The following is a 13,710-nucleotide window of genomic DNA, read 5'->3' on the forward strand; positions in this document are numbered from 1 at the left end:
ATTTCTTCAACTTTAGAGTGGTCCTACCTACAGGAGAGTTCTACCTAGAGAAGGAGTCCACCTACTGGAGGAAACTACTCACTGGGGGCTTTCAGCTTACTAAAGAAAACTACATACAGGGGGCATCTACCTGGGGAAGGGATGTGGAAATTGTATCGCCCAATGCCCGGGACAGTTCTGGGCAATGGTCAGGTGAATTCTTCAGGCATTTAGCGCTGCAGCGCTAAATGCTTGAAGAATTCACATGTGACGGGGCAATCAGTCTTGCCCCATCACTAAACTACAGTGATCCCTACACTCACAATGGCCTCAACATACAATAGTTTCTGGACCAATGTAACTTGAAACCAGACTCAACATACAATGTACAGACAGTTCAGATCTGTGATTGGTCAGTTCTTCCAGCCATTGACCTATCAGAATGAGCATTTTACTGGTAAAACATCTGTATTACTGAAGTGCATGCACTGACTGGCTGTCTGGTAGCGCCCCCTACAGTACAGGAGGTATTACATGTTCTGTACTCGTTACCTGTATTACTGAAGTGTATGCACTGACTGGTGTCTGGTAGCGCCCCCTACAGTACAGGGAGGTATTACATGTTCTGTACTCGTTACCTGTATTACTGAAGTGTCTTATGGTATGGACCTCATTTCTAGTGGTGGAGCAAAAATCTTTAGATGGATACATACGTATGTATCCATATGTATCCATCTAAAGATTTTTGCTCCGCCACAGAAATGAGGTTCATACCATAAGACAATACATAAACTGCAACACAAGCTACGTTGTCTATCTGGTCACATGTCGAAAGTGCAATGTACAGTATGTAGGGTGCACCACTTGCCCCCTAAAGACAAGGATTCGGAAACATCTGTCTGATATCAAGCACTTTAATTCTAGACATGTGTCCATGATCAGCCAACACTGTGCGGACAAACACAATGGCAACACTGATACACTTATTCTCCAAGGCATAGAGAGAGTAGCCATGCCAACGAGGGGAGGAAATCATAGGCAAAAACTTCTCGACAGGGAAGTTTACTGGATCATGTGTTTGGACAGTAGATACCCGAAAGGGTTAAATAAAAGACAAGATGTAATATTACACTATTGAGTATATCCACACAGATCGAGATCTTGCAACAATCATGTTTTTGCCCCCCATCTGGGAAAAGGTTCTTTTCTTTACATTTGTTATTTCTATTTGCCCTCATTTGAGTCATGATAGCTGCAAGTTGTTTTTTCACACTGTGTAATTGCATATGACATATACTGTCGGAATGAGGGGGGGGGGGAAATAAAAAAAATAAAAAACTTATATCTTTAATATCTTGTAATGTAATATTATATAGTGGGGTATTCTATCTTATAACACCACATACAATATACAGCAGAATAATACCCCATGATATTATATAACATTACAAGATATACCGTAATAATATCCTACAATACAACCCCACATAATAAACTCTACAGCAGTATAATACACCGTGATATAATAATATTCTTTAATATAACACTACATAATAAACTATACCGCAGTATAAAACCCCATTATATAACATAAGATAACACCACATAAACTATACGGCTGTATAATACCCCTGATATAACATAAGATATAATAATATCCTATAATATAACACCACATAATAAACTATATGGCGGTATTATACCCCCTGATATAACATAAGATATAATAATATTCTATAATATAACACAACATAATAAACTATACAGCTGTATAATAACCCCTGATATAACATAAGATAACAATATTCTATAATATAACACAACATAATAAACTATACAGCTGTATAATACCCCCTGATATAACATAAGATAACAATATTCAATAATATATCACTACATAATAAACTATACAGCTGTATAATACCCCCTGATATAACATAAGATATAATAATATCCTATAATATAACACCACATAATAAACTATATGGCGGTATTATACCCCCTGATATAACATAATATATAGTAATATTCTATAATATAACACAACATAATAAACTATACAGCTGTATAATACCCCCTGATATAACATAAGATAACAATATTCTATAATATATCACTACATAATAAACTATACAGCTGTATAATACCCCCTGATATAACATAAGATATAATAATATTCTATAATATATCACTACATAATAAACTATATGGCTGTATAATACCCCCTGATATAACATAAGATAATAATATTCTATAATATAACACCACATAATAAACTATACAGCTGTATAATACCCCCTGATATAACATAAGATAATATTCTATAATATAACACCACATAATAAACTATACAGCTGTATAATACCCCCTGATATAACATTCTGAACAGTACTATAATATAACACCACATAATAAACAATACAGCGGTATAATACCCCCGATATAACATAAGATATAATAATATTCTATAATATATCACTACATAATAAACTATATGGCTGTATAATACCCCCTGATATAACTTAAGATATAATAATATCCTATAATATAACACCACATAATAAACTATATGGCGGTATTATACCCCCTGATATAACATAATATATAGTAATATTCTATAATATAACACAACATAATAAACTATACAGCTGTATAATACCCCCTGATATAACATAAGATAACAATATTCTATAATATATCACTACATAATAAACTATACAGCTGTATAATACCCCCTGATATAACATAAGATATAATAATATTCTATAATATATCACTACATAATAAACTATATGGCTGTATAATACCCCCTGATATAACATAAGATAATAATATTCTATAATATAACACCACATAATAAACTATACAGCTGTATAATACCCCCTGATATAACATAAGATATAATAATATTCTATAATATATCACTACATAATAAACTATATGGCTGTATAATACCCCCTGATATAACATAAGATAATAATATTCTATAATATAACACCACATAATAAACTATACAGCTGTATAATACCCCCTGATATAACATAAGATATAATAATATCCTATAATATAACCCCACATAATAAACTATACAGCTGTATAATACCCCCTGATATAACTTAAGATATAATAATATCCTATAATATAACACCACATAATAAACTATATGGCGGTATTATACCCCCTGATATAACATAATATATAGTAATATTCTATAATATAACACAACATAATAAACTATACAGCTGTATAATACCCCCTGATATAACATAAGATAACAATATTCTATAATATATCACTACATAATAAACTATACAGCTGTATAATACCCCCTGATATAACATAAGATATAATAATATTCTATAATATATCACTACATAATAAACTATATGGCTGTATAATACCCCCTGATATAACATAAGATAATAATATTCTATAATATAACACCACATAATAAACTATACAGCTGTATAATACCCCCTGATATAACATAAGATATAATAATATTCTATAATATATCACTACATAATAAACTATATGGCTGTATAATACCCCCTGATATAACATAAGATAATAATATTCTATAATATAACACCACATAATAAACTATACAGCTGTATAATACCCCCTGATATAACATAAGATATAATAATATTCTATAATATATCACTACATAATAAACTATATGGCTGTATAATACCCCCTGATATAACATAAGATAATAATATTCTATAATATAACACCACATAATAAACTATACAGCTGTATAATACCCCCTGATATAACATAAGATATAATAATATTCTATAATATATCACTACATAATAAACTATACAGCTGTATAATACCCCCTGATATAACATAAGATATAATAATGTTCTATAATATATCACCACATAATAAACTATACAGCTGTATAATACCCCCTTATATAACATAAGATATAATAATATTCTATAATATAATCACTACATAATAAACTATACAGCTGTATAATACCCCCTGATATAACATAAGATATAATAATATTCTATAATATATCACTACATAATAAACTATATGGCTGTATAATACCCCCTGATATAACATAAGATAATAATATTCTATAATATAACACCACATAATAAACTATACAGCTGTATAATACCCCCTGATATAACATAAGATATAATAATATTCTATAATATATCACTACATAATAAACTATATGGCTGTATAATACCCCCTGATATAACATAAGATAATAATATTCTATAATATATCACCACACAATAAACTATACAGCTGTATAATACCCCCTGATATAACATAAGATATAATAATATTCTATAATATAACACCACATAATAAACTATACAGCTGTATAATACCCCCTGATATAACATAAGATAACAATATTCTATAATATATCACTACATAATAAACTATACAGCTGTATAATACCCCCTGATATAACATTCTATACAGTACTATAATATAACACCACATAATAAACTATACAGCTGTATAATACCCCCTGATATAACATAAGATATAATAATATTCTATAATATATCACTACATAATAAACTATACAGCTATATAATAACCCCTGATATAACATAAGATATAATAATGTTCTATAATATATCCCCACATAATAAACTATATGGCGGTATAATACCCCATGATATTATATAACATTACAGGACATCATATAACACTGTACGAGTACGATAATATAATATAATCCTACAAGCTGTGACAGTGAAGAGTCATCTGCAGCATCAATGACAAAACCGCAAGGAAGGTCGCGGAGAGCAGCGCTATAACACCGGGCAGCGGGTTGCAGTTATCTTTGCGAAAGGCGCGAGCTGTGTTTTTATCAAACAAAGACCGCGGGGGTTTCTTCCAGGAACTTACACCATATCTCATTTTCTTCACTCTGTAAGAGGCCTGAGAAGTGCGCAAAAGTAAGGTGTGACTGATGGCGGGATGTGTGCGGGCCCAGAATGGCAGCATATAATACAGTGGTACCCAAACCAGGGTGCCTCCAGCTGTTGTAAAACTACAACTCCCAGCATGCCCGGACAGCCGTTGGCTGTCCGGGCACGCTGGGAGTTGTAGTTTTGCAACAGATATAGTGAGATGCATACAAGCTCTATGGCACCAGAGGCAGAACTTTAACCCTTCCACCACCCTGACAGATGAGCAGTACCCAGCAGGCTACAATGTAATTGTTTCCTAACCTACAGGGGGCGCAGTATCTGCCGTAAATAGTTTTCTGGTCCGTATATACGGCTGCGGCACTTGAAAGTAGCGGGAGGAAATCTTGCAGCAGATGGAGGAGACGGAACCATCACTTATTTACTCAGCGTACAAGGTTGTTACTCGTTCCTGCGGATCCGGACGTCCACGGAGCCTCATTAGGGGAAGGTGAATGCTGAACCCAAGAGCTTGCAATCTAAATCCTCAACACAAATATAACAGGGATTAGTCTTATCCCCAACCTGCAACTCCCACAGGAGGGGGAACACTGACATAGGTTATCTGTTTCTGGGAAAGCTGAGTCACAACTAATTTAACACCTTTATACTCCAGTATATCAAAACTTTTATCTCAAAACTTTTTATTTTATCATCATGGAAATCCTACTAAGCTAAATATATTTCCTTGAATATACAGTAGTAACAGGCTGTCACATCTATTAAACTTGTGTATCTCCAACTGTTGAGAAAAACACTTATATAATCATTGGAAATGGTTGCTATGATTTACTAGTTTTTTAAATAGATTATTATTTTTTTATTATTATTATTATTATTATTATTTTATTATATATATATATTTTTTTATTTTCCTGTTCTGAGACCTATAACTTTTTACATTTCTTCACCTATGTAGCTGTGTGGAAGCTCATTTTTGGGGCAGTGATCTGTAGTTTTTACAGGTACCCCTCCGTGATCATTTTATGATAATTTTTGATATTTATTTATCTTTCTAGGATGTGATAAAAAAAAAAAAAAAAAAAGTGCAATTCTAAAATGTTTAAAATTTATATTTTAATAGTTTGGACAATTCTGCACATTTTTAATTTTTTATTTTATTATTGAAGGAGGGAGGGATTTTATTTATCTTTTTAAAGATTTTTTTTTTTTTTTTAGTACCGTTCAGGGATCTGTATGAGCAATCATTTGATTGCTTATACAGATCAATTCAATAATATATTACACTTATCTATTCTATCAATGATCTGCTGGTTCAGCCTAAGGCCTATAGCAGATTACCAGTAGCTCGAGCCCCGCTCCCTTTCCATACACCCTTAGCGGCGCCATGGCGGATATATGTCATTAAGGGGTTAAAGAGAACCCGTCACCATAAAATGCTATTTAGTCTTCTGCTGCCATGTTATAAAGTTATTATTACAATATTAGTTTTGTGTAAAAAGATTTAAAGGGGTATTCTGGGCAAAAACATTTTATCCCCTATCCTTTGGAAGATGTCTGATCGCGGGGTGCCCGCTGCTGAGACCCCCCCCCCCGCCCCGCGATCTCCCTGCATCACCCGGATTCTATGCGAGTGCTGAATCTCCGGGTTTCCGGGACTGGGGATGTGACTTCACGGCACGCCCCCTCCATTCATGTCTATGGGGGGGTGGCGTGACGGCAGTCACGCCCCCTCCCATAGACATGAATGTAGGGGGCGTGGCGTGACGTCATGTCCCCAGATCCGGAGGTTTCGAAAATGGAGATTCAGCACCGGCACAGAATGCGGGTGCTGCAGGGAGATCGCGGGGGGTCTCAGCAGTGGGCCCCCCACAATCAGACATCTTACCCCCTATCCTTTGGATAGGGGATAAAATGTTTTTGCCCGGAATACCCCTTTAATAGAATTTAGGAACCGATGAAAGGAAACTCCTTTTCATTCTGTGTCTAAGAGTCCAGTGGGCGGTGTCAATGAACAATTGACAGCCTCCCTATATACCAGTGTTTACCAACCAGTGTGCCTCCAGCTGTTGCAAAACTACAACTTCCAGCATGCCTGGATAGTAAAAACAAAATACTTATGTGTTACTAAAACACTGCTGTATATGCACCAGTCAGTCAATGATAAGGACCGCCCACTGGACTCTTTAGCCCAGAATGAGCAGAGATATAATTGAATGTAATACATGATCTACTGAGTATTTTCTCACATCAGCCCGAACAGGGGACAGGGATTGATGTGATCTTGGTGTTATACAAGAAGAGGGAAACAAACATGGCTGCTATTACATCCACTGGAGGAGATTTCGCTTTACCATATATACAGATGCCTCCTCCGTGTCCGTACTGCTGCACAAGGCAAATACGTCTTTCAGAAAACTTAAAAAGCAGGATGACAGACAACGGCGGCCATATTGGTTCACCCAGGATTTCCAGACAAACTGCTGATGCTTTAGGACTCCAAGTCCAAAGAAAATTCCAGAAATTCCTGTTCTTGGTAACAATGGACATGATGGCGCCTTTAATGGTGGACGCCAATGTCCTCAGTGTCATCCAAAGCTTTACAAAAAAAAACGATGGATGGCGAAATAAAACAGAGATCTTTTACCTCACACTGCGCCTTGGTGATGCCTCACTGCTCAGTGTAAAATGGCCGCACCTACCTGGGCGTAGGAGACAGCTATGCTGTAAATGGCAGCCTGTTACTCACTCGCCGCTCTTCACTTTATTTCAAATTTTTTTTATTTTACATTTTTTTTTGCAGCGCAACAAAGACGTTTATAAATGTTGTATGAGGAAGACGCATGGCGGAGAGAAGAACCTGCGCCAATGATTAATTGTCTGCTGATGAAAGGACGGGAAGACAGCTGCTAAAGCTGGAGCAACAAAGGAAAAAAAAAAAAAAAAAGAAAATCGTCTGACGGAATCACCAGAGGTGAAACGACGCTGCTCTGTGTATGTGGTTTCCATGGCGACCGGCATTGGGAGATGAACGCAGGAGATTCATTCCGCTCTGTAGTACAGGTTCATAAATCTAACTTGCAGAGGGAGCTCGGTATCGGCGCGCCTCCATTGTCGCGAGACGCGCGTCGTTTGGCTTCTGCTTCTAATTACAGCCAAGCGCCGCGAAACAATGAGGTCGTTATTAGCGGACAATGAAGTGAAATAATCGGAGGCGCACCTGGCATCTGACCCCCGTGTTTATCTAATGCGGCGCAGGAGCTGCCGGGATGGACCCGCGAGGAGATAATAGAAGGCTATAATCGTGCAGTAAAAAGCAGCACGCGCAGCCTTCCAAGCATGCTAATCAACGCGTAATAAAAAGCGCCATTTCCAGTTTTGCAAGTGGCGTTTATTACGTCCTGCGTTGTACGAGCTGGCGGGATTGGACGTGTTTGTACGGTTTTGATGTGGCCGCCGCTCTGGGGCTGGTTTGCAGATGTAGCCATTACCTCAGGGTTATTTCTTATAATGCGGGAGGTTTGTAATGTGCGCTCCCGGGCTCTAAACGCCTCCGACCACCTCCTGTGTTGTCTTGTCTGGGTTCATAATTCCGCAGCAACTGGTATAATAGTCTGGCTGGAATTTTGGCTGCAAGTTAGAAGTGATGAACGGGAGAGGACAGAATGGAATGTTAAAGAGAGAGAGCGTGTCGCTACAGATGTCGCTGCATATAATGGAGGCCGCTATCTTATTCAATAAATCAGCGCTAATGCTATTCTCATTGTCAGAGCGGCAGCGATACACACGGAGTCTGGGCAGATAAGAAGTATTACCTCCCTATTACATATACATTACACATTTATCACACCCTCTATTAGAGCATATGCAGGTAACAGAAGGGGGTCCAAAGCCGGAGCGGAGTCACTATAAAGAGCAGCGGGAGCCGCCTAATGTGTCCTGTGGAGGGCAAGTGAATACTTAGCAGCCGCATCTTCCAGCAGTAACAGCTGAGTCCTGGACCCCCTAATGGTCCGAATCACAATAGGCAACCAATTAAAGGGGTATTCCGCCCCTAGACATCTTATCCCCCATCCAAAGGATAGAGATAAGATGTCTGATCGCTGGGGTCCCGCTGCTGGGGACCCCCCCGCGATCTCGGCTGAGACATCTGGTGCACGGAGTAAACTTCGCTCCGTGTCGGATGATTGGCGATGCGGGGCTGGAGGCTCATGATGTCATGGCCACACACCCTCAATGCAAGTCTATGGGAGGGGGCGTGACGTCTGTCACGCCCCCTCCCATAGACTTGCATTGAGGGGGCATGGCTGTGACGTCACGAGCCTCCGATGCTGCATCCGAGGCTCTAAACGAACATCGGATCAGCAGCGGGACCCCCACAATCAGAGCTTATCTCCTACCCTTTGGATAGGGGAGAAGATGTCTAGGGGCGGAGTACCCCTTTAAGCCTGGGTTTACATACGTATTAGATGTGCAGCAGGGTGGGTGCTGCTCAAAGTGGAAATGTCAGCATAAATATGTTTTGGAATATTTTCTTAAGTCTTTAGTTAGTCACTCAGACCAAACTGTAGAGAATAATAATTAAAAATAAATAAATCACTTAATCAATAAATCACTCACCACGTAGCAATACATTTTCCTTTTTATTCGGACAGCATGGGTCTCAGATACAAATGACCGACGGACCGCTACAAACCGCCCAGGGTGCTCACTCGTGACCTCCCGCAGCCAATCCGCTTGCAGAATTTCAAAGAGGAAAATCAGCAATTGGAATTTCCGCTGGTGAAACCCACAGCAGATTATGTGCGTGTGAATGTGACAGGGATGACCTTTATCATTTTGATTACTGATCTATATACACATATATATATATATATATATATATATATATATATATATATAAAAAGAAATAGACATATATGCTAATATGCTGCAGAAAAACATTGTTTTCCTTATAATCTATATATCAGTTTGCTATTTGCTTGCAACTAAGATGGAGGCCTTGGGATGATGCCAGGAGGCCCAAGATGAGACGTCAGAGGACAAAATATTTGAAGAGGATACAGATTGTATAGAAGGACAAAGATCTGGGATTTTCCAGTATGAAGAGCGAGAGAGCTGCATAAGTGAACTTTGACCAAGAAAGAAAGAGATGCTTAAATATGCAAATATATACAGACATACAGATATAAGCTCAAATAACCAATCAAAATGTAACACGATGATTTTGACATGATAACTAACCTCCCTTTTTGTCAAATGTAAAAACTAATGCGCTTCCGCATAATAAACACAACGCACATTTTAAGGCCTTATCCGCAACCATCCTTGACAAATGTACCCTAAGGCTGGATTCACACAGATGTATTACGGACAAATCTTTTGCAAACATATCACAGCCTGACCCCCGAGTCTGATGATAGCACTCTTGGGCATCAGACCAGCAGTCAGCCAGGGCTTGCACCCCTACTGCGCTGGTATGAAAACATCCTAAGGTCGGCTAAACAGGGCCAGTATATGGTAAGATTTTAGCATCTATATTGCAACCACAAAACCCGGACAGTAATGCTACTGAATAAAACTTCATCACCAAACTCTATTTAATGTGAGCTTTAAAATTACGGGCATGGTACAACCCTGTGAAACGGACCTAAGGCCTCACACAGTAAAAATAGGTGCTGCGGTGGAATCCTCTCCAATTCCATGTCAAATCAGCATCTTTGTCACTTAAAAAACACCTCTCATTGAATTCAATAGAAAATGGCTGTCACTTGCATTAGACACTGATAAACAAAAATAAATCCGCACTGAAAAAAAACTTTTTTTTTGCATGTTTTCCCCCAAAAAATGTCTCCCAGTAAAATGAATGGTAGCTTAAAGCTTAAAAACTTTTGACATGTTCCTCAGATATGGCAAAAGTTTTGATTGCACCGGATGTCACTAGTTATAAGCCAGGGAAGTGCGCAGCCCCACGCTTGACTCCTCCGACAGATTCGACCTTCTCTCAGCATAGAATTGTGCAAAGAAAGGGTCGCATTTGATTGACAGCCGTGGACTGAGGCAAGAGCGGCCACAAACTTCCCCAGCTTATAACTAGTGATCACAGCGGGTCTCAGGGGAAAGATACCGTGTGATCAAAACTTTTGACATATCTAGGAAATATGTCAAAAACATTTCTTAATGACAGCAATGCTTTAAGAATCTCTGTCAAAAGCTGCATCATAATCCGTGTGCATTTGAGACGCGGATTTGGCGTTTTCAGCCTTTTTCACCTTGTAAACATGCCCCATTAATGGAAATAAAATTATGTGGTAAAGAATATTTTGCAGTCCTGACAATGTAATCTCCTGACCTGAAAGCCTCAATGACCGTCTGCTCGGAGAGATGCGGGGCCACTCGATTAAAGGCGCGCTTAAAGTCGTCCAAGTTTAAAAATCCGCGGCCTGTTGACAAAATCACAAACACAGCATTAAAGGGGTACTCCCCTGGAAAACATTTTTTTTTTTAAAATCAACTGATGCCAGATTTAAACAGATTTGTAATTTACTTCTATTTAAAAATCTTAATCCTTCCAGTACTTATCAGCTGCTGTATGCTACACACGAAGTTCTTTTCATTTTGAATTTCCTTTCTGTCTGACCACAGTGCTCTCTGCTAAAACCTCTGTCCATGTCCAGAGCAGGAGAGGTTTTATATGGGGATTTGCACCTGTTCTGGACAGTTCCTGACATGGACAGAGGTGTCAGCAGAGAGCACTGTGGTCAGACAGAAAGGAAATTCAAAAAGAAAAGAACTTCCTCTGAAAAATACAGCAATTTACAAATCTGTTTAACTTTCTGGCACCAGTTGATTTAAAAAAAAAAAAAAAAAAGTTTTCCAGTGGAGTACCCCTTTAAATAGCAGACTTAAATGGATCGGTCTACAGCCAAATAACATTTATTGGTATGTGAGGAGGAAAAAACGAAAATGCTAAAAAAAAATTGTCTGTTTCCTTAAGGGGTTAAATACTATGCACAGATACATGGAGGATTGTGTATCAATATGCGATACAAAAAAATTGTGCTGTGCGGCATAAATTGAGGCACGTGCATGAATTTACTCCATTAGGGTATGTTCACATGTACAGGATCTGCTGCATATTTTCTGCAGCTGATTTTGCTACCCATTGAAGTTATAGGGTAGTAAAACCAGCTGCTCAAAATATGTGGCACAGATATGCGGCAGATCCTGTACGTGTGAACGTACCCTTACATAGAATTGTATTTCAAAAAGTAAAAAAAAAAAAAAAAAAAAAAAAAGGGGTGTGGCTATGCAGATTAAGATTATTTTCATTCAGGTGGCATCCTGAAATATTATTGCACTAGTTATTTTCTTCAGAAAAGCCCCTCTCTTCTTCTGCAATGAGGATTGGAAGATGATGTTAGGCCATGTTCACCTGTCGGAATGTCTGTGCGGAATTTTGCAGGAATATTCCGCTGCAGCAGGGTCAAACTGATTTCAATTGGCATCTGCTGCACTGTTCACACGGTGGAATTTCAGTAGAAATCCCGATTCTGGTGTCTGCAAAAAGAAAAGACTTGTCTATTCTTTTTGCGGATATGGCTTGAAAATGCACTGCCGCCTATGAGAAGGCGCGTTTCCGAGCGGTCCTAGTGCCTGCCGGATTAATGAAATGTGCGGACATTCCGCACAAATTATGCTGTGTAAACATGACATACAGCTTCACATAACCCCCTCAGGACAAGATGTATATCAGTGTTTCCCAGCCAGGGTGCCTCCAGCCATTGCAAAACTACAATTCCCAGCATGGCCGGAGCAATCAGTATGCCTTCTGCTGTGAAAACTACAACACCCAGGTGTTGCAAAACTACAACTTCCACCATGCCCGGACAGCCAAAGGCTGTCCGGGCATGCTGGGAGTTGTAGTTTTGCAACAGCTGAATGCCCCATGATTGAAAAACACTGGCCTAAGGCTGTCCGGGCCTGCTGGGAGTTGTAGTTTTGCAACAGCTGAAGGCACCATGGTTGAAAAACACTGGCCTAAGGCTGTCCGGGCCTGCTGGGAGTTGTAGTTTTGCAACAGCTGAAGGCACCATGGTTGAAAAACACTGGCCTAAGGCTGTCCGGGCCTGCTGGGAGTTGTAGTTTTGCAACAGCTGAAGGCACCATGCTTGAAAAACACTGGCCTAAGGCTGTCCGAGCATGCTGGGAGTTGTAGTTTTGCAACAGCTGAAGGCACCATGCTTGAAAAATACTGGCCTAAGGCTGTCCGAGCATGCTGGGAGTTGTAGTTTTGCAACAGCTGAAGGCACCATGGTTGAAAAACACTGGCCTAAGGCTGTCCGGGCATGCTGGGAGTTGTAGTTTTGCAACAGCTGAATACACCATGCTTGAAAAACACTGGCCTAAGGCTGTCCGGGCATGCTGGGAGTTGTAGTTTTGAACCAGCTGAAGGCACCATGCTTGAGAAAACATTGGCCTAAGGCTGTCCGAGCATCCTGGGAGTTGTAGTTTTGCAACAGCTGAAGGCACCATGCTTGAAAAAACACTGGCCTAAGGCTGTCCGGGCATGCTGGGAGTTGTAGTTTTGCAACAGCTGAAGGCCCCATGCTTGAGAAAACACTGGCCTAAGGCTGTCCGAGCATGCTGGGAGTTGTAGTTTTGGAACAGCTGAAGGTACCAATGTTGGGAAATACTGATATATATATATATTGTAGCACCAATTTATGAAAGCTCAGGACCTATTTGGAGATCCGCTTGTAAAGCCAAATGAACGTGTGGTAATAGAATTCAGCATTTAGGGTAAGGT

At 39.1% G+C, this 13,710-nt stretch overlaps 1 protein-coding gene across 2 annotated transcripts in view; it reads right to left on the reverse strand.

The window, feature by feature from the left end:
* The window catches only part of EFCAB11 (EF-hand calcium binding domain 11), a 38,934-nt gene that overhangs the window by 14,994 nt on the left and 10,230 nt on the right, over window positions 1-13,710 (reverse strand). For both annotated transcript variants that reach the window (XM_056546152.1, XM_056546151.1), the window contains one exon: window positions 11,254-11,344. In XM_056546152.1, coding sequence (XP_056402127.1) covers window positions 11,254-11,344 — 91 coding nt within the window. The remainder of the gene's footprint in view (window positions 1-11,253; window positions 11,345-13,710) is intronic.

The sequence above is a fragment of the Hyla sarda genome, chromosome 11, assembly GCF_029499605.1.
Source record: "Hyla sarda isolate aHylSar1 chromosome 11, aHylSar1.hap1, whole genome shotgun sequence".
NCBI lineage: Eukaryota > Metazoa > Chordata > Amphibia > Anura > Hylidae > Hyla > Hyla sarda.